We start from the raw sequence: 22,685 nt of genomic DNA on the forward strand, positions 1-22,685 counted from the left end.
ACCTCCAACAAGTAAATATTTAAAAATATTCACTTTAATTTGCTTGAGCCTTTGTACTCTGGCAGATAAGTACCTCAAAATAGCTCAGTGCCTGTCTCCTTTTGATGATTCTTATGATAAAGGATATGAATGCTTTGTAGCAAAGCACTATCAAACTACAATTTGTCAATGATGTAATGGCTGCTGGCTCAGAAAACAATCTATGACCAGGTATGCATACTTTGCAACTCATGGCACAACACTGAAGCATCGCTATATCACTAACTTACCTAAACCTCAAGATACAGTATGTAGTCCTTGCACAATTCAGCAAACTGCCATCTCTCCTTTACATTTTCTGCTTGAGCAGCTAAAATCATTAAGTGTTCCCTGATCTACTCCATTTTAGTGTTCCTTTTACTAGAATACACAACCTCATAGGTTACTTACCATAATATTAATTGTATGAGTCCGTTCACTGTTGCAGTCATGAGCAGGGGGATATCTGCCACAGGTGGAATCTGATGTGTGGCCTGACTTATCAGAGTTGAATATCATTCCCCCCTCAAGTCAGTCTAACACCTTTTTTCCATGCACATCAGCATATTACTGTAATATAAAGATGTCATCTGTCATGCTGTCTTTAGTTCTTTTGTGCCTCAACTGAGGCTATAAACAGTGTTTAGTCAGGCAAAAGAGAAACATAGTCCTCCAAGAGAGAAGAATGAGGACAGAGAGAGGTAAAGAACTTTGGATGCCACATCCTAGCCAGTAATAACCTCAGAGTAATCCTTGGGGATGGTAGTACAGATGATTCCCAAAACTGCATCTCAAGGAGGAAGAGAAGGATGATCAAAATGCAGGGAAGGACTGGACCATGCCCCTCAAAACAGCAGTGGCTAATCCAGCCCTAAGCCTGGAAATCAAGTCCAGCCTGGAGTTTTGGAAAATAAATGGACTGAGGACCAGGTAGCTGCTTCTAAAATTCTTGTGTACTTATCCCTCTGAGAAAGGCTGCAGTAGCAGTTTTACCCCTGGAAGACTGGGTGCTTACCTTACCAGGTAAACAGTAGTCATGATATCTGAAACTATTAAGCCTTCTTTCTTTAGAGCAAAGGCAAGGAACATCTGGTTAGCTTTTCTGATTTTTTTGGTTCTGTCCAGGTAAAATCTCAATTGCTTATGCATATCCAAGGTATGTAAAATATTTTCTCTTTCATTTTCAAAGGATGGGAAAAAAACTTTTAGTTATGTACTTACCATAACGATAGATGTATTTGATCCATCTTGCCTACATTCATAACTGATGGGCTCGGAGGCGAGAATCGGCTCCGACTCGGCCGATATACTAGCACAAAGTCTCTTATTGGCTGGGCCAACCCCCTTATCCCAGGATGCACCACGCCCAAACCCCCAGATCTTGTTTGCCCCACAACAACTCACTCACATGTGCCACTCCGACTGTACAATAGTGTTTCCTCCAAATCCAACAGGTAGGGGGAAGAAGGGCGGACAGAAGAATGTAGTAGATGGATCACATACATCTATCGTTATGGTAAGTACATAACTAAAAGATGTAATGCGATCTTATCTCACCTACATTCATAACTGATGGGACAGCGTCCCTAGCACCTAGATCCTGGGAGGCTCACTGGAAAACACTCCTGAGCACTGTGGAACCAAAGGACGCCCGACCTCTAGAGGCCATGTCCAGTTTGTAATGAGAAATAAAAGTATGTGGAGAAGCCCAAGTGGCCGCTGCACATATCTCATCCACCGACAGTCTGGCGTGGAAGGCCACTGAAGTTGCCATAGCCCTAGTAGAATGCGCTTTAACTGGAAATGGAAGGTCCCTTCCTGTTGATGCATAAATAAATGAAACACAATCCCTAAGCCACCTAGCAATAGTGGTCTTAGTTACTGCTTTGCCAGTCCTGTTATCTGCAAAGGCCACAAACAACTGGTCTGATTTCCTCTGCTGCTGTGTCCTATCCAAGTAAAACCTCAGTTGTCTATGCACATCCAACTGATGAAGTCTGTATTCTGCCTTGTTGGAAAATTTTGGAAAGAAAACTGGTAGCTCTATAGATTGCTGCAGACAAAGAGCAGAAAAACCTTCGGAAGAAATGACGGGTTTAGTCTTAGAGATACTCTATCCTTGTGAAAGATCAGATAAGGGGGCTTAGAGAGGGCTTGAAGCTCTGAAATTCTTCTGGCTGAAGTAATAGCTACCAAGAAGGCAGTCTTCCAAGATAAGAACTTGTGCTCACAAGTGGCTGCCGCCTCAAAGGGATGGGACGTCAAGGCTCCTAAAACTACATTGAAATCCCACGGCAAAACAGGTTGCGACACCGGGGGGGCGAAGCAAAGTACAGTTTTGTACCTACCATAAATGTAGATGTTCGAGTGCTCATACAGCTGCAGTCATAACAGATGGGTTATCCTGCCATCAGGTGGGTCCTCGGTCGGCCGAAATCCAAAGTCTAGGTCCGGCGTCAGTTGTCGTCGCTTCCTCCCTGACGTCAGTGCGGCAGGAGTATAAAAGAGGCAGCCAACACCATTTTCTTCAGTTTTTCTTGCCCCAGATGTCAGGTGCCCCCAGAAGGAAGGCAAACATAATGTTATGCAAAAATGCAATGTTGATAAATCAAAAACAGTAGTTGCAAGCAAATACACCATAAAAGAGTACCCCAAAAGGTTATATGAAAAGGGTTTGTCATAAGGCCTGTCCTAAGAGGGGTTGGAGGGAGGGAAACCTGGACTGCAGCTGTATGAGCACTCGAACATCTACATTTATGGTAGGTACAAAACTGTACTATGTTCATCGTGCATACAGCTGCAGTCATAACAGATGGGTAGAATCCCAAAGCTAAGTAAGGGTGGTAGGCACTAAGTGGAACTAGGAGGGGCTAGGATGCCCTGCAGGACTGCTGTGGCAAAGCCCGCTCTAGATTTAGAGTATAGTGGGAGGTGATAGTGTTTGGAGAAAGTGTGCACTGAACTCCAGGTGGCTGCTTCCAAAATATCCTTGGTAGGGACCCCCCTGAGGAAGGCTGCAGAGGTAGCTGTGGCTCTGGTGGAGTGGGATCTGATGCATGCAGGCACAGTTTTTCCATGAAATGAGTAACTAAAGCGTAGGACACAAAGAGTTGCTCAGATTTCCTGAATGGCTTTGTCCTGTCCAAATAATAACGAAGTTGTCTGTGAATGTCCAAGGAATGTAGTAGTCTTTCCCCTTTGTTTTGTGGATTAGGATAAAAGGTAGGTAAGTGGATAGTCTGATTCAAAGCTACACTGGATACTACCTTTGGCATAAAGGTAGGGTTGGCTCGTAAGGAAACCCTGTCCTGATGGAAAATGATGAATGGTTGCACAGCCATGAGGGCCTGTAGCTCCGAAACCCTGCGAGCTGAGGTGATAGCCAGAAGAAAGGCTGTTTTCCATGACAAGTACTGTAACTCTGATGAAGATGCTGGCTCGAAAGGAGGAAGGGTCAGTTTTTCCAATACGAAGTTGAGGTCCCAAGCAGGGACTGGTAGTTTCCTTGGGGGTTTTATATTCTTTGCCCCTCTGAGGAACTGCCTTAAGAGAGGATGAGAGAATAAAGGAGGATCTGTGTTGTATTGTGCAGAAATGGCTGAAGCGTGGATCTTGATGGAGAAGCAGGAAAGTCCATTGTTTAATATCTCAGCTAGGTACTGTAAAATTTGAGGTATATTTATTACCCAAGGATTCTGTCCCTTCTTTTGATTCCAGGCACAAAATCGTTTCCATTTGGTGGAGTAGGCCTTTCTAGTAGAAGGTCTTCTGGCCTCCAAGATGACATCCTGCACCTCCTTGGAGAGGAGAAACTGTTGGGAAATCAAGGAATTCTCCATGCAGCTAGATTTAGAGTTTTGAGATGGCTGTGAAGAGTTTTGTAGTTGTGCTGGGACAACAGAAGAGGTACTAGAGGTAAGATCCATGGTAGGGAATGTGTCAGGCTCTTCAGGAGCAGATAGCAGTGTTGCCTTGGCCAGTCTGGAGCAATGAGCATAATTTTTGGCCTCTCTGCTCTGGCTTTTAATAGAACTTTGGGCAGCAGAGGAAGAGGCGGGAAGGCATAGACTGTCAATGTTGCCCAATTGAAGGAAAGTGCGTCCACTTTCCAGGCCTGTGGATGATAGGTCCTTGAACAAAATTTTTTCAACTGGCAATTTCTGTGGGTAGCAAAGAGATCTATGTCTGGCTGTCCCCACGCCTGAGTTATCTTTGTGAAAATTTGGGGATGCAACTTCCATTCGTGTGGATCTGTCATATTTCTGCTTAGGTTGTCTGCCAGTGTGTTTTCCTTCCCTGGCAGGAATTGTGCCTCTAGTTGAATTTTCAATTCCAGTGCTGTGTTCCATAGGGTCATGGCTTGCCTGCACAGGGGGTATGAATGAGTTCCTCCCTGTTTGTTTATGTACCACATCACTGTGGTGTTGTCTGTCCTTATCAATAGCTGGCCTGGATGCAGTAGGTCTTTGAAGGTCATAATAGCCTTTTGCACGGCTAGCATTTCCTTTTGGTTGATGTGAAGGAGCTTCTCTTTTCATGCCCATTTTCCCTGAATGCACTGATCTGTCATGTGTGCTCCCCAGGCGTAGTCTGAGGCGTCTGTTGTGATGATTTGAGTTGCTTGAGGTACACAGAAAGGAAGACCTGTGTTTCTTTGGCAAGCTTGAGCCCACCACATAAACTCCTTTTGAAGGCATGGAATGAGTGGTATAATTGCTTCCAAGCTGTGGCTGTGTTGAGACCATAAGTTTTTTAGGCACCATTGAAGTTTCCTCATATGCAGCTTTGCACATGGGATAAGTAGAATGCAAGATGCCATGAATCCCAGAGCCTGCAGGACTTTCCTTGCAGTTAGCCTGGTGTAAGTTGCCATTTTTCTGAAGTACTGAGACAGTTGCCCTTGCTTGTCTGGCGTGAGGTAGGCCATCTGGGTGGTTGTATCCAAGTTGGCACCCAGGAAAATTATTTGTTGAGAGGGTATTAGTTTTGATTTCTTTTTGTTGACTGTGTATCCCAGGAAGTTTAACAGTTTTATTACAAACGCCAGGTGCTGCAGTAGTATGTCCTTGCTTTCCGCTTGGATCAGGCAGTCATCCAGATATGGGTAGATTTGTATCCCTTGTAGTCTGCAGAAGGCGATTACTGATGCCAGGCATTTCGTAAACACTCTGGGCGCAGTAGATAAGCCAAAGGGCAATGCAGAGAATTGGTAATGGATTGAATCTGCAAGAAATCTGAGGTATCTTCTGCAATCTTGTCTGATAGGGACATGCAGGTATGCCTCCTTGAGGTCCAATGTTACCAGCCAAGACTCCTTGCCCAGCATGGGAAGAAGCTGCTGTAATGTGAGCATCTTGAATTTTGGCACCTGTAGATATGTATTTAGGATGGATAGGTCTAAGATCGGTCTCCAATCTTTGTCTTTCCTTGGTACCAGGAATAGTCTGGAATAAAACCCTTGATCTTGTTCTTTTGCAGGTACCTCTTGAATTGCTTTCATGTCCATGAGAGCTGAAATTTGTTTTTGTGCCTCTGCCCTTTGATTTTGTGGCAGGTTTGGCATGCCTCTCATTTTGGAAGGGTGTGAAAGTGGAACCTGTAGCCTCTGTCTATAATGTCCAGAATCCATTTGTCTTTTGTAACAATATGCCAATTTTTTGAGAATAATGTCAGTTTACCGCCCAAAGGTGCTGCCATTAAAGCTTTTCTTGGCAGGTGTAGGGGGAAGTCATTGTGTCTGTTTTCTAAAAGACTGTGATCCATCTTCTCCACCTCTTGGGGTTGGTGCTTGCCACTGTCTGGCTCTGAAAGATCCTTGAGGTTGCCCTCTACCCCTTGGACGCCTGTATCTGCCCCTTTGAGGTCTGTCCGTGGCTGGAAAGGACCAATTTTTGAAGGCCAGTTTCTGCTGAAACGTGGAGGCTGTACCTGCAGGAAATCTTTCACTGTTTGCATTGATTTCGCTTTTTCCTCCATTTTCTTCAGCACCTCCTCTGCTTTAACACCAAACAATACATCTTTCTGAAGAGGTGCATCTAATAATTTAGCTTTGACATGATCTGATAAGGTTTGCTCTTTGAGCCAAGCATGCCTACGTATAACAGACCCCGTAACAGCAGCTCTACATGAGGCCTCTAAAGCATCAAATCCACACTGCAAGGTATGTTTATCCACTTGCTCAGCACCATGCAACAAATCCTGCAACTCTTTTAAATCTGGTTGTTCTGGTTGTGTCATTTTGCTTTTCAGCTGGGATATCAAAAACTGTTGATACTTTAACATATGGAACTGACAGTTTAATGCCCTCATGGTTAAAGTGGCCGAGGTGTACACCTTTTTCCCCACCTTTCTAAAGATCTGGAATCTCTCTCTGAAGGTAATGGGTTTTTAGCAGTAGAGGCCTTAATTCCCTTGGGACCCTGTGAAACAGTTTCTGGGTCAGCAGTATGGCTTTTATATAGGAACTGGTGAGAATCAGGAACCCGGTAATACCTGTCTGGTTTAACAGGAGCTGGAGGCAAAGAATCAGGATTAAGGCTGGCTTCTGTGTACACATCATCCAATATATCTAAAACAGGAGGGATAGCCAGAGGCCTATGCTGGGGGAGCAGAAGAAATTCCCTGAGCCTTTTCTTGGAATCTGAGTAATCTTGGCCTTCCCAGTGAAAGTGTTCCCTCAATGTATGCAGGGTTTCCCCAAAAGAGAAGTCCTCAGGGGGGAAGACCGAGGGAAAAGACTCCTCTGCATCAGAGTCTTCGAATGGAGAATAGGCACAATCCTGGTCCTCAGATAGTTCTGAGGTAATAGAAGCTTGATCTGAGGAAAGGTAGTCTTCCTCTAATCTGGGCCTTTTGTCAAAGGGGGGTTGAGAACCCCTGATAAGAGTAATCAAATCCTCAGCCATTTTAAGCATCTGTTTTTTAGGCATGGTGCCTTGAGAGGGTGTCTTTGGAACCTGTTTTTTGGTTTTCATGGATGTTTTAGATTTAGTGAAGGCTTTAATAGAGAAGGAGGAAGGCCTGAAGACCCCTTGAGAAACGGCAGGCCTGTCTGAATTCTGAGTTTCCCGCCAGGAGTGGCGTCGGTATCTGTAGTAGGAATGGGGGCCGAGGAGCCTGCGACCTCGGGTAGTGAAGACACCGGTAATGCATAGTCATTGGTACTCAGGGGCTGCGTAGGTGCTGAGTACCGGAGAACCGGTAGTCGGCCTTAGCGTGGGATCAGTAGGTGGTGCGGACCTCGTATGCCGGTCCTTATCTTTGCGTTTTTTGCTCAAAACTGGAGTCGGAGTATCCGACGACATAATATAATTAAATTTTTTGCCAAAAAAGTGAAGGGTGAACTCCGCCCGATGCTTAATAGTGCGTTTGTTGAATCTAGCACAAAAAAGGGCAGGCCGAGACGTCGTGGTCTGGGCCTAAGCAAGGTATACAGTAAGAGTGGAAATCCTTATGCGGTATTTGCTTCCCACATGAAATGCAATTATTAACTTTGTCTGACATCGGTCTGAGGCAAGAAAAGTTTCCCCAATGGGGTACTTAGCTTTCAAGAAGACTTCGGCTGAAATACTTTCGTAAATCTCAGGAGCTGGCCGACCAGCACTTGCGAACTGCTTCTGCTTCAGGCACCGCGCGGCAAGAAAGACTGGAGAAAATGGCGTCGGCTGCCTCTTTTATACCTTTGCCGCACTGACGTCAGGGAGGAAGCGACGACAACCGACGCCGGACCTAGACTTTGGAATTCGGCCGACCGAGGACCCGCCTGACGGCAGGATAATCCATCTGCTATGACTGCAGCTGTATGCACGATGAACATCCAAGCTCCCTTAAGATAGGCCTTACACAACTTATGACTCATGAGTGAAGGCTCAAAGGCAACATGATAATTAGAAATCACTGCCAATTGGACTTTAAGCGTGGAGACAGCGGAACCCTGTCCAAAAAGAGTTGCCAAAAAATCTAATACTGTGGACACTGGGGCTGTCAGAGGGTCAAGGTTGTGCCGCTGGGCCCAAATGGCAAACCTTTTCCATTTATTAAAATATATCTCCTTAGTGGAAGCTCTGTGAGAAGAAGACAGAATCCGGACCACCTCAGGCGAAAGGATATGCTGTCTGACTAAGGTCGGAAGTGGAGCAGCCAAGCCGTTAGCTTGAGAGTTCGCAGTGATGGATAGGCCTGACCTGAATGAAGAGTCAGGAGGTCTGGAACTGGGTCCAGAATCCAAGGATCCTTCACTGCATACTTCCGAAGGAAAGGAAACCAAACTTGGCGGGGCCAGTGTGGTGCGATCAAAATCATGCTGCTTCCCAAGCAGATCGCCTTCTGAATCACCTTTGGCAGTAGTGGGACCGGAGGGAAGGCGTAGAGCAGATCGGAGGGTCAATTGTGGACTAGAGCATCCCTGGGTGACTCCCCTTGGGGGGGAATCAGGGAGAAGAAATTGCTGCACTTCACGTTCCAGGGGCTGGCGAAAAGGTCGCAACAGGGAAACCCCCACTTGGAGAAGATCCGAGCCGCTACTCGGTCGTTCGGGGACCACTCGTGAGGCATCAGAATAACTCTGCTCAGCCTGTCTGCTATCACATTGGACTTCCCCGGAATGTGCGTTGCCACTAGAAATCTCTGTGAAGCGATCGCCCAGTTCCAAACTCTCATGGCTTCTCTGCAAAGAGGATAAGACCTGGTTCCTCCCTGCTTGTTCAGGTACCATACTACCGCCATATTGTCTGAGAAGATTACGATGGTACCCTTGGGAAGAGAGCTGTGAAGTGCCTGCAACGCTAGAAGCACTGCCCTCATTTCCAGGACATTGATATGTAAGTGGGTTTCGTGATCCTACCACGTGCCTTGAACTGTCCTTTCCAGATAATGCCCCCCCCACCCTATCTGGGAGGCGTCCGTGGTCACTGTGGTAATGGGGGAGGGGGGGCAGAAGAGTCGCCCCTGGTTCAGGTTGGAGGAGAGGAGTCACCAACGAAGATCTCGCCGGCAGGTTTCCGTGATGAGAATCGGGTAGGACAAGGGCAGATCTTGGTACGACCACTGGGTTGACAGGAGCCATTGGAGAATTCGCATGTGCAATCTTGCCAGAGGGACCAGAATGGCGGCCTCCATCGACCCCAAAAGCTGAAGGACCATCCTGGCTGGGGCTTTGCTTCAGGGTAGTAAGGATAGGACCTGGTCCTGTAGTATCTTTATCCTCTCTGTTGGAAGGAATGCCCGCATCTCAACAGAGTCTAGCTCTGCGCCTATAAAGGCAACACGCTGTGATGGCAGCAATACAGACTTTTCCTAGTTGAATGTAATTCCTAATAGATGTCCCAACTCGATGGTAGCACTCACGGCTTGAATGAGAAAGATGCCTGGTGGGGGCAGTGAGGAGCAAGTCATCTAGATACGGAAACACCTGGAATCCCAGACGTCTCAGGTGAGCCGTCACCACTGCCAGACATTTGGTAAACACCCTGGGGGCTCTGGTGAGACTAAAGGGCAGGGCTCCGAACTGGAAGTGACTGGCTCCTAGGCGGAAGCGTAAATGTATCATGGACGCCCTGTTTATCTTGATGTGATAATAGGCGTCCTTGAGATCGATGGAGCACATCCATACTCCCTTTTTCCAGCAATGGGAAAATGGATTGCAATGTGACCATCCAGAACTTGGACTTCTTTACGAAGAGGTTTAGGTGGCTGAGGTCCAGAATGCGTCTCAAGTCCCCTGTTCTTTTCAGCACCAAAAATAACTTTGAGTAAGTTCCTAATCCGGTCTGGTCTGCGGGGACTGGCTGGATGACTCCCTTTCCGAGCAGCTTTGTGACCTCTATGGCTGCTTGATCCCGTTGACTGGGTGGCACGTCCGGGATTTTCCTTGACGGTGGAGGGGGATGGATAAAGGGAATGGTGTAACCTCCGGTGATGATACGAAGCACCCACTGATCCTGAGTGATGGAACCCCAGGCCCTTGGATGAGTCGAGAATTGACCCCCGACTGGCTCCGGAGACGCACAATCGGGCAGTCCCTCAGGGATGCTGAACGGAGGAACCACGAAAGGATTCACGGTCTCCTGAGTTGCGAGGGCCTCCGCCGCCTCTGGAGCGACGTCTTCCAGAATAACCCCCCCCCCCTCTGCCTCTGGGGGGGGGGGTCACTCTGATGGGCAGGAAAAGACTTTTGGGACTTTCTGAACCACATCTTCCCTCCCCTCTGAGCCTTGGGGTAAGGTCTCGAGGGAAGCGAAAAACGGGCCCCAACGGCAGACAAAGTCTTACCCTCTTGCTCACATCTAGTGAGTGTGTCTTTCACCTTGGGTCCAAAGAGAGAGGACCCATCGAATGGAGCATCGGTGAAGGAAGACTTGAACCCCTCCGCAAAGTGACATAAGGGCTACGCCCGAACTCGCTGCCCTACCCGCCCCTTCGGCTGCATACGATATGAGCCTCATGGACGAGTTAACAATGGTTGAAAGGGTAGACAGCTGGGCGTTGACAGACTGCATCAACGCCTCAGGCACGTTACCCAACAGGGAATCTCCCAACTCCTTTATGAGATCCCTTTGGTGCCTCGTAAAATGACATAAATAATTCAGTGACCGCAGGGTAAAGGTCGCTGACATCAGGGTACGCTTCCCGTACCTATCCATGCTCCTGGACTCCTTGTTAGGAGGATGGATAGAAGTAGATGCCTCTGCTACATCTTGCTGGGTGGCAGACGCCACCACCATAGCATCAACCGGAACTCCCTTGGTTAGAAACTCCTTGCCAGGGGGTGCAGATAAAAACTTGTTGGGGCAAGAAGGAACTGGCTCCACAGAATAAGGGTGTTCCTACACCCTTCGACAAATAAGGTCCAGTAACTCAATGAAGGGTGGAGACACCCAGGAGGTGGAGGGTTGGGCTCCAAAGGCCTTGAGGAAGACCGACTCCTCCGCAGAAGGGGTTTTGGATGGCCAGTCGCCCATCTGTCACAAGATCTCCAGGATATTGGAGAATGAGACATCGTCAGAGGACGACTTGGGGGACCCCTCCGCATCATCAAGGTCGGTGTCCGAGGTGACAGACTCATCTGGGGAGTCTATGTACTTCCTCTTGCACAATTTTTTCCTGGGGGGCTTCTCAGGCACAAAGTCTGAAGGCTACTCGGAAAAAAGGGGAGCACACAAGGAGGAATCCTCAGGCCTAGGAGCCGTGCTGTCAGAAGACAGGTGGGCACCAGAAGGTCTAGCCGCCATGTCTAGGGAAGGAGTCGCAGATTCAGGTGAACTCACTAGAGACTTGGCCAGCGCGCTTCTCATAGCCTCGAAGGCAGGTCCACCAGAATCTGAGGAGGGGCCTGTCCCCGAGACCATGACTGGTGTCGGGGTTCCCCTAGCCGAGGCGCCAAGAGGGAGACTCGGGGCCGAAACCAGAAGCCCCGACGAGTCCCCCTCAGGCCCGGCTGAGGACACCCGAGAACCGAAACCTCTGGAAGGCACAGAAAGGGTTGGAGCTGAAGACGGTGTCGACAGACTAGCAGTGGGTCTCGGGACCGCCTCAAGGACCTTCACCCGACTCTACGAACTCCGACTCCGATGACACCAAGGTTGTCGGAGGAGGAAGAAACGGTATAGAAGGGGCTGGCTCCAGGGCCGACTGGGCCGGAGCCGAAAATAATTTGGATAAGACAGGTGACTGGAGGAGCCTCTGGACCACCCTATCTACAACCGAGTCTGAAAGCCTGGAGGACCTGGAGGAAACGAAGGGGGCCGAGAGACTTTTCCTATCGGCTCCGAAACCAGGCTAGGAGGCCGGCTCCAAAAGTATCGGGGCCGAAGCAGACTCGACCAGAACTGAGACTCCTTTCAGCGCCGATGGTTCAGGAGACGACGAAATCGACCCCAGAGCAGAAACACTCTCCAGCGGCTCCGAGACCAATGGAGCCGATAAAGGAGACCTCGATTTAGACCCTCTATCCTGCAGCTCCGAAATCAGTGGAGCCGAGGAAGGGGACAGAGTACTTTGATCTCTCGTCCCGACACTCCAAAAACAGTGGAGCCGAGGAGGGAGATCCAGCTTTAGATCCTCTATCCTTCAGCTCCGAGGCCAGTGGAGCTGAGGAAGGGGACACAGATTTAGACCTTTTAGCAGGTGGCTCCAATGGAATTGTCGGAGCCGAAGACTTCTTTAGCCTCGATTTCGACGAGGGAGAAGAAGCCAAAGCTTCCCCGAAGGCAGGTTTGATAAGACCCTTCAGGATGAGCTTATTTTTCCTCTCGTGAAGGACACGAGAGGAGAAAGCATGGCAAACAATGCAAGACTCTTGTAAGTGTTTAGCCCCTAAACAATAAACACAGATGGTGTGGCCATCTGTCAACGACATCTTATAACTACATTTCGAACATTTTTTAAAGCCTGATGGCTTATGCTCCTTTTCTTTGCCAGACATACCTACTGTCGACACACTCAAAACACACAAGGAAGGAAGGGTGGGGGGAAGAGCTCTAAGAGATAGGGCAAAGGCCCTCTAACTCAAACAGGCCTAGCCCGCCAAACAGAAGGGATTACCATGACAATTCAAAGGTACAACAACAATCAACCACAAATGACTTAACAACCAGAATAGCTATTAAAATAGCTGTTTGAGTATAAATTCTAAGCTAACTGTCAAAAAAGCGACCAAAAAGGCCAAAAAGGAAGGGTACTTAGCCACAGCCAAGTCGAGACCACGTTGTTACTCTAGGAGCGGCAAACGAGATCTGGGGGTTTGGGCGTGGTGCATCCTGAGATAAGGGGGTTGGCCCAGCCAATAAGAGACTTTGTGCTAGTGTATCGGCTGAGTCGGAGACGATTCTCGGCGCCGAGCCCATCAGTTATGAATGTAGGCGAGATAGGATCGCATTACATCAGGGAGTTATATAAGCAGGGTTCATAGAAGTTCTACTACTGCCTTTGCCATAAAAAACGGCTTAGTTCACAGGGTTGGGTACTCTGTTTTTATGGACGTGCAAACGGGGCTCTTTACACACCAAGACTTGGAGCATAGACATTACCATTGCAGATGTAATGACTATGAATAGCACAATTTTCCAGATCAGAAATTTGAGCTGTGTACTAGCTGCTGGTTCAACAGGGGGTTTAGGCTAATTATTCTAAGGTGAAATTTAGGTTTCATGCTGGAACCACACTCCTTCTGTGTGGTCTAACATGGATGATGATGCCCCTTAGAAACTTTTTTTACTGAGGATCTTGGGGATAGTGATGTATCTACTAGCAAACAAGCAGACACAGCTGGTAAGTGCACTTTAATTAATGCAAGATACAGAATAATCCTCAGGAATTTTATCTTTTATGGTATTTTCATATTCTCACAAGCAGCTACTGAGAGTTTTCATTAATTTTTTACAATATAGACATGTATCAATTGGTTATTTACAGTGGAAGTAGTGATGCTTTTTTAATGTGTGTGCTGTTCTGTTTAGTTATTTCATCCTGTGATTTTCATGAACTATGCAGTGTGGAAGAAATTCAGAATTTCTACTAAATAATTTCTGGCTTGCCCTCTCTCATTTTCTGAATCACTATGGGGAAAAGATGCATTAGAAGAAAGGCAAACAGGAACAGATCTACCCAGTTCAGAGAGAAAGCATCCACTCAACAAGCTTGTCTGTGTGGGGCTATGGGGCAGAATTTCTTCAGTTGTTTGTCCTTTGGGAAAGCAAGAGGATAAGCTTCTGGTACATCCTAGCTGAATGTAAGGTCCAAGACTATACTCCTCTCCAGCATCCACTTGTGAGGACCTGTTGCTTTCCTGCTCAAACCATATTCTAGGGAGTTTTTCACAGACAGTATGTAGGAAGTCCTCAGAGACATTTGTACTACTTGAGTTTCCTTCCAAACTTGTATATGTTCATAGGTGTATACTACGCTAACAACCACCAAGGCCTTTATAAGCCTGGCTGTGCAATCTAACTCCATTGTGTCTGTGTGGCAGGGAGGGGTAGGGCAAGGAAAAATCTCAGCTTGACTGCAGTATGATGATTTTGGCTCCTCTGCTCCCCTTTTCATCACAGGGGAAATCAGGCTGAAATACCTTGACATTTTCCTCATCTGGAAGGACACGATCAACACAGCAAATGGATATTCTGGGGTATCCTCACTGTGGTGACTCTGAGAGGGGAGCAACAGGGGAAGACTAGGGCCTGAAGTCAGCAGTAAGTGCAGCAAACAAAAACATTCATAAAAGTAAAAACTAATGCTGTCCTAAATCAAATGCAAACCCAAATTCATCAGGGGATAATGGGTGGGTACCCTTACTGTACAAACAACTCTTTCTCCTCAACAATTTATTTATATGGTGAATATTCTTGCACAAGAGTGCTATCTTACTTTAGGAATAAGTAATACACTCCAATGATGCATCCAACAAACACACCCACCCTTTCCCCCAAACATTATAATAGTAAATTACTCTAACCACGCTAGCGTTTCCTTCCCTAATTCAGCTGTAGCAATCTCTAATTGTACACCCTTCATTTGTACCACTGTGAATATACTTTTATCTCTATAACCATTTGGTATAACACCTGATTTTGCATACTATGCAATTCACATATAACAACTACTGCCTCACAGCTTCTACTAAATCCATCCTCATCCCTCTATGCTTCCTATACCTCCCTCCATCTGACACTCCTACCCATATTTTCATTCTAGTTTACTTCATACCACTTACCTACTCCCATTTACCCACTTACATATTCATAGGTTCATAGATAGGATCATAGATTATTACTAGGCTAACTGCCCTTGTGGGTCATTTTAAGCCTAGCCTACTACCCCATCTGAGAATCAAACCCTGCACCTTGTGTTTGCAAGGTAAACACCTTAACCATCATGCCAACCCCCCACCATTTTTATCTACATATGGTGCATCTTTCACTCTACACTGTAATACTACAGCATATTACTACTGCCAAAATACCCAAAAGCATCATATAATCTTCCCTCTCATTCTACACACTGCTAATATGACTGTGTCTTATGTGAGCATCTCTGTACATATATCTTATTCCATGCTAAACAATCCTACATCATCTACCTGACAATATTCTGGTGTTTCACTCCAACTACTCATCACTCAATCCCAATAGAAATTCATTAAGATTGATATACCTTATCACTATAAAGAGCTCCTTAATGGGAGACTGCCAAAGATGCAGCTTTCAGAACATTCATGTGCTTACAAACCACTACTGACTTTGTTAATGGATAAAAGTAAATCTGCTGAATGAGGTGACAAAATGTCAGCTGGCAACTTCTAAATGAATGTTAACTTAACAATGGCAGATTTTGTAGAACTTTTGCTATATTCACAAGCATCCTCATCGTATTGCACATTTAGATTCATTATACAGCAAAACAGTCAGCACTGTGCAGGCCTGGGACTTGACAAACAACCTCAATATCAAAGAGTAAATACATGTGCACATGACTGGCACCTAAAGTTACTTGTGAGTGCACAGTCAAAAGGTAATGCTGCTCAAAACATCTGTGTAAAAGTCTCCTATGAAACATGCTTGGTTTATTTACAAGTCTGTGCGGGAAGGGAAAAGATTAGGCAGAAGAAGTAGGTCTTTCCTTAATATTACACTGAAATTAAATAATTCCAAACAGACAAATCAACCCTAGTAATGGACTTGGATGCCACAGTTTTAAGGTATTAGTGTCAATAGAAAAAAGGACTAGAACCTATTTTCACCTCTGTCACAGGTGCATTTGTCATTAAATAAGCAATACATAAACCTATGTATAATAAGAAGGGGAAACATGCAGAGGAAAAAAAGACATTTTTAACAAATTGTTACTTCCATGAAAATGTTACACTGAAAAAAATGTTTTCTGAAATGACTTTCTTACTGAAATTGCAGCAGGCCTACCTGAGATGTAAACAGTAGCAGCAGATAGAGCACCTGTGGAACTTTCCGTGTGATCCCCTGCTGTGTTCAGAAGTGACTCACCTCTGCTTCTCAAGGAAGTCTCTGCAGATTCAAACTGTGAACAGGAGAAGCACTGGTCAAACAATAGTTCTTGGAGTGAAAAAATTAACAAAAGTACGCATCAAAAAGGACATAGTGACCAAGATAAATTTAAAATAGTAAAGAATATGAGACTGTTACTCAGCACCCTGTGGGCATGCATAAAGTACAGTTTTGTACCTACCATAAATGTAGATGTTCGAGTGTATACCCTGCTGCAGTCATCACACTTGGGTTATCCTGTCGTCAGGCGGTCCTGCAGTCGGCCCGAATTCCAAAGTCTTGGTCCGGCGTCGGTTGCTGTCGCTTCTTCCCTGACGTCAGTGTGCCAGGGGTATATAAAAGGCATCAGACGCCATTTTCTTTAGTTTTTCTTACCCAGATGTCAGGTGCCCCCCCAAAAGGTGATCAGTAGATAGTACCAGTAATAAAAGTTTAGTACAAACAAAACATCCCTCCAGCTATAAGCAAATACACCACAAAGGTTGTATCAGATTTTAAGGTATTGAAAGGTTTCAGTTAGGTCAGAGGGGATGGAGGGAGGGTAACCTGGACTGCAGCAGGGTATACACTCGAACATCTGCATTTATGGTAGGTACAAAACTGTACTATGTTCATCGTGTTACCCTGCTGCAGTCATCACACTTGGGTTGAATCCCAAAGCTAAGGATGGGAGGTGGAGTCAAACAGGGTTAGAGGAGGCTAGAAGGCCCTGCAAAACTGCAGTGGCGAAGCCAGCTCTAGACTTAGAGTAAAGTGGTAAGTGATAGTGTTTGGTGAAGGTGTGTACTGAACTCCAAGTTGCAGCTTCCAGAATATCCTTGGTTGGCACCCCCCCTGAGGAAGGCTGTAGATGTAGCTGCTGCCTGGTGGAGTGGGGCCTTATGCTAGCAGGAATTGGTTTTCCATGATGGGTGTAGCAAAAACGTATGCAATGTCCTATCCATTTGGAAATGGTCTGTTTTGAGATGGCCTTTCCTTGTGATGCTGTAGCATAGGATACAAAAAGCTGGTCAGATTTTCTGAAAACCTTAGTTTTATCCAAGTAGTAACGTAGTTGCCTGTGAATGTCCAAGGAGTGCAGGAGTCTTTCTCCTTTGTTCTGTGGATTTGGGAAGAAGGTGGGTAAATGGATGGTTTGATTTAGAGCCACACTGGATACCACCTTTGGCATAAAGGAGGGGTTAGTTCATAGAGAAACTCTGTCTTGATGAAAAATGAGGAAATGCTCTACTGCCATTAGTGCCTGTAGCTCTGAGACTCTTCTGGCTGAAGTAATTGCTAGCAGCAGGGCAGTCTTCCATGATATAAACTTTAAATCAGCTGAGAAAGCTGGCTCAAAAGGTGGCAGCGTAAGTTTTTCCAGAACAAAGTTGAGGTCCCAAGTTGGTGCTGGTGCTGTCCTGGGAGGCCTAATGTTTTTGGCCCCTCTGAGGTACTGCCTTAGAAGTGGATGTGAAAATAAGGGAGGATCCGTGTTGTAGTGAGCTGAAATAGCTGAGGCGTGGCTTTTAATAGATGAAAAAGAAAGTCCTTTGTGTAACATCTCAGTTAAATATTGTAGAATCTGAGGTATGTCCGGCTCAAGGGTATTTTGGCCTTTAGCTTGGTTCCAGGTGCAAAATCTTTTCCATTTGTCTGAGTAGGCTTTCCTGGTGCTAGGCCTCCTGGCCTCCAGAATGACATCCATAACAGCTTGTGAAAGAGGAACTGGCTGGCTGGTTGCTTAAGTGATTTGCCATGTAGCCAAATTTAAGGTTTTGAGCTGGCTGTGTAGAATCTGACTGTCTTGCTGTGTGAGCAGATGAGGAATTAGTGGTAAAATCCATGGTGGGCCGTGGGCCATGTTCCTTAGTAGTGGGTACCAGTGCTGGCGTGGCCAATCTGGGGCAATGAGTATCATTCGGGGTCTCCCCATCCTGACTTTCAGCAGCACCTTTGTGAGAAGGGGCAATGGAGGAAAGGCATATACTGTCAGCATTTTCCAACTGAATGAGAGTGCGCCCACTTTCCAAGGTTAATGGTGAAATGTCTTGGTGCATAATTTTGATAGCTGATAGTTTTGGGGGTTGTCAAACAGGTCTATGTCTGGGCGCCCCCATTTTTGAGTTATCATTGCAAATACTTGTGGATCCAGTTTCCACTCATGGGGATCCATGATGTTCCTGCTTAGGTCGTCTACCAATGTGTTCTTTTTTCCTGGCAGGAATTGAGCTTGTAATTGAACTTGGTAAGCCAGTGCTGTGTTCCACAAGGTCATTGCTTGCCTGCATAGAGGGTAGGAGTGTGTACCCCCTTGCTTGTTTATGTACCACATTACTGTGGTGTTGTCTGTCCTTATTATAAGCTGTCCTGGATGTAAGAGGTCCTTGAAGGCTGTCAAAGCATTCTGTACAACTAGCATTTCATTTTGATTGATGTACAGATTTCTTTGATCTGCAGTCCATATGCCTTGAACGCACTGTCCTGCCATGTGTGCCCCCCAGGCATAGTCCGATGCATCTGTTGTCATAGTTTGCCTGGCTAGGGGTAAGGTGAAAGGCTGACCCTTGTTGAGGTGACATACCTGTGACCACCATAGAAACTCCTGTTGAAGGCAGGGAATGAGAGGTATCATTGTTTCCACTCTGTGGCTGTGTTGAGTCCATACGCTTTTCAGGTACCACTGTAATTTCGTCATATGCAGTTTTGCAAATGGTATTAGTAGTATGCAAGATGCCATGAAGCCCAAGGCCTGCAGAATTTTTCTTTCAGGGAGTTGGGTCTTTGTTGCCATTATTTTGAAGTATTGAGTTAGTTGTAGTTGTTTGTCTGGCATCAGATAAGCCATCTGGGCAGTTGTATTCAAGCTGGCACCCAGGAATGTCATATTTTGTGAGGGCACTAGTTTTGATTTCTTTTCATTTACTGTGTACCCTAGGCAACTTAGAAGGTGTTTTACAAAAGCCAGATGTTGTAAGAGAATGTCCTTGCTTTCTGCTTGGATGAGGCAGTCGTCCAGGTATGGGTATATTTGAATTCCTCTTTGTCTGCAGTATGCAATTACTGGTGCTAGGCATTTTGTGAAGACCCTGGGCGCAGTAGATAAGCCAAAGGGCAGTGCAGAGAATTGGTAATGGGTTGAACCTGCAATGAAACGGAGGTATCTTCTGCAATTTTGTCTGATAGGGACATGCAGGTATGCCTCCTTGAGGTCTAACGTTACTAGCCAAGCTTTCTTGCCCAACATGGGAAGAAGCTGCTGTAGTGTTAGCATCTTGAATGTGGGTACTTGCAAGAAGGTGTTTAGAATCGAAAGGTCCAGAATGGGTCTCCAAGCATTGTCCTTTCTGGGGACTAGAAAGAGCCTTGAGTAAAATCCTTGGCCTTGCTCCTGTGTAGGTACCAGTTGAATGGCTCTCATGTCCATGAGAGCTGTAATTTGTTTTTGTGCCTCTGCCCATTGATTTTGTGGCAGGTTTGGTATTCCTTTTTTCATTGGCAAGGTGTGGAAATGGAATCTGTATCCTTGTGAGATAATGTCTAGGACCCATTTGTCCTTTGTGATGATGCGCCAGTTGTCTGCAAAAAGTGCTAATTTTCCTCCCAAGGGAGCTGCCAAGAGAGCTTTGCTTAGTAGTTTTGGACCTGTCTTCTCCTCCCTTCTTTGTTGCAGAGCCTCATTGGCGAGGTTTGTAAGGGATTTGTGCTTGACCTCTGCCCCTTGGGCGTCTGTATTTACCCCTCTGTGGTCTGTCAGAAGCTGGAAAGGACCAATTTTTTGTTGGCCAATTTCTGCTGAAGCGTGGGGGTTGTACCTGTAAGAAATCTTTGACTGTCTGCATAGATTTTGCCTTATCCTCCATTTTCTTTAAAACCTCTTCTGCGTTAACTCCAAATAAGACATCCTGCTGTAAGGGTACATCTAGTAACTTTGCTTTAACATGATCAGGCAGAGTTTGTTCCTTTAACCAAGCATGCCTATGTATAACAGACCCAGTAACAGCTGCTCTACAGGAAGCTTCCAAGGAATCAAATCCACATTGTAAAGTATGTTTGCCCACCTGTTCAGCTGCATGCAACAGATCCCGCATTTCCTTGAATTCAGACTGTTGTGGGTGCATGCTCATTTTTTGTTTTATTTGAGACATTAGGAATTGCTGGTATTTCAGCATGTGAAATTGACAATTTAGTGCTCTCATAGCTAGAGTAGCTGAGGTGTAAACCTTCTTCCCCACCTATCTAGGGCTCTGGAGTCCCTTTCAGAGGGTACAGGATTTTTAGCCATAGAAGTCTTAGCCCCTTTGGGACCCTAGGAAATTGTCTCTGGGTCAGCAACAGGGCTTTTGTAAAGGAATTTGTGTGAGTCAGGCACTCTATAATATCTGTCTGGTTTGGCTGGAGCAGGAGGCAGAGAATCTGGATTTAGACTAGATTCTAAGTAAACATCATCCACAATGTCTAAAACTGGAGGGATAGTAAGTGGTCTGTGCTGGGGGAGCAAAAAAAACTCTTGGAGCCTTTTCTTTGAATCGGAGTAGTCCTGACCTTCCCAGTGGAAATGTTCCCTCATGGTTGTCTGGGGGGGGTTGGGAACCCCTGATTAAAGAAATCAAATCTTCAGCCATTTTAAGCATCTATTTCTTAGGCATGGGGCCTTGAACTGGAGACTGGTGTGCAGTCTTTTTTGGTTTTAGAGGAGTCTTAAGCTTAGCATAAGATTTTATGGTGAGAGTAGTCAGTCTGAAGACACCTTCTGTAACCGAAGGTGTTTCCACAGCACCGGCTTCTCCTTCTGCAATGTTGTCGGTAGGGCCTAAAGAAAATGGCTTCTTCGGCCCAGAACTCTCTGCTTGAGAATCCGAAGAGGTCTGGGGTTGCAATTCTGCGGTCGCCAGGGGCTGCGTAGGTGCCTCACTGAAAACCAGAGAACTGGCGACCAGCCCAGCCGAGGCCTCGGAGTCTGGCTTGGATCTAGGCTGCCTGTCTTTATCTTTGCGTTTTTTATGCACGCCGGTAGTCGGTTGCTCCGATGGCATAGTGTAATTAAATTTCCTACCGAAGTAGTCTTGTGCGAAATCAAAGCGTCGCTTTATAGTTCGCTTATTGAACCTAGCACAAAACCGACAACCAGTGACGTCGTGGTCTGGGCCTAGGCAAGGTATACAATAAGAATGAAAGTCCTTATGAGGTATTTGCTTCCCGCAAGAAATGCAATTGTTAACTTTTATGACATCGGACTGAGGCAAGAAAAGGTTCCCCAACGGGGTACTTAGCTTTAAAGACTTCGGACTGAAATTCGATTCGAAGATCTCAGGTGTCGGCCGACCGGCACTTGCGAACTGCTTCTGCTTCGGGCACCGCGCGGCAAGAAAGACTGAAGAAAATGGCGTTGGATGCCTCTTATATACCCCTGGCGCACTGACGTCAGGGAAGAAGCAACAGCAACCGACGCCGGACCAAGACTTTGGAATTCGGGCCGACTGCGGGACCGCCTGACGACAGGATAACCCAAGTGTGATGACTGCAGCAGGGTAACACGATGATCATCATGCTAAAATATGCAGTCTTAATAGTTCTGCCCAAGAAACTCACTCATCCTAAAGGTGTGCAGAACAGACTACAATTTACCACACCGAAAACATACAAAATTATTACCACCACTTTCGAATGTAAAGTTATCAGAAAGGCAGTCATCTGCACATCTATGGGAGGTGAATGACAGCTGGAGTACTTGAAAGAAATACTGTCAGACAAAGGGTGAATGTGTAAACTCTATACAGAAAATAATCAGAGGTCAGAACTGAATTCTGGGCTCTTGATCTTTGAGGAAGTAATACTACCATTCTGTCACCTGGAGGATATGCATAACAGATAGCACTTACAACCCTAAGTCAAGTACAAGAAATGACACCAAGTCGGTGGCATACAGAAGACACATTCTCAGTACTTCAAGGACATACATAAGAGGACAGCACTGGATGTTCTACAGTGCCATGCTCTCCAACCTGACTGCACATACAGAACATCAAAACTCTTGACATACTGCCTATGGGTAACAGACCACTACACAATGAATAAACGTTTATGCTAGTCTGCTCCACATGTCCTCACGATGACAGCTTGAAAGCTGCTGGCCCTTACTACCTTGACTACACACAAAGGAACTAAGCACTTGCTTCTCTAAAAGCATGCACAACAGACTAGTATTTACAAAGATTGACAACCCCCAAAGTAAACCCTGACATGCGCCATACTAAAGCAATGCAAACAAAATTCATGTTCATCTCCTCAACAGAATATGCAGTACACCAGCTCTCACCATTTTAAAGGACTTGAAAAAAGCCTACTATCAACACATACACAATTTTACAGCATGTACGGCACACAGGCAAGAAAATAGAGGTGATCTCACTACATTGAAGACACATTAGTTAGTTCTCTTTGTATTTGCGTCCCTGAAAGCAAGCCACTAATTTTATATTTCCATACAAAATTAAGGGCAGTGGGCATTCTCCAATTTGTTTTATTCACATACACATTCCAGGATTAGTTTGTGTTACTTTAAGTATGTATTTTACTGAAGACAACTGCACTGAATTATAAGACTATCCCTTTTAGTAAATGCCAGTCCATCAGATGTAAGCTACTGGTAATTTCTGCAGGGTAGTTCAAAAT

The 22,685-nt window shown here is 45.9% G+C and overlaps 1 protein-coding gene across 2 annotated transcripts in view; it reads right to left on the reverse strand.

The window, feature by feature from the left end:
* Positions 1-22,685, reverse strand: part of LOC122789777 (consortin-like) — a 1,146,861-nt gene that overhangs the window by 242,528 nt on the left and 881,648 nt on the right. For both annotated transcript variants that reach the window (XM_044057227.1, XM_044057220.1), the window contains one exon: positions 15,930-16,044. In XM_044057227.1, the coding sequence (XP_043913162.1) occupies positions 15,930-16,044 (115 nt within the window). The remainder of the gene's footprint in view (positions 1-15,929; positions 16,045-22,685) is intronic.

Source organism: Protopterus annectens, chromosome 1.part2 (genome assembly GCF_019279795.1).
Source record: "Protopterus annectens isolate FY-2018-M chromosome 1.part2, PAN1.0, whole genome shotgun sequence".
Taxonomy (NCBI): domain Eukaryota; kingdom Metazoa; phylum Chordata; order Ceratodontiformes; family Protopteridae; genus Protopterus; species Protopterus annectens.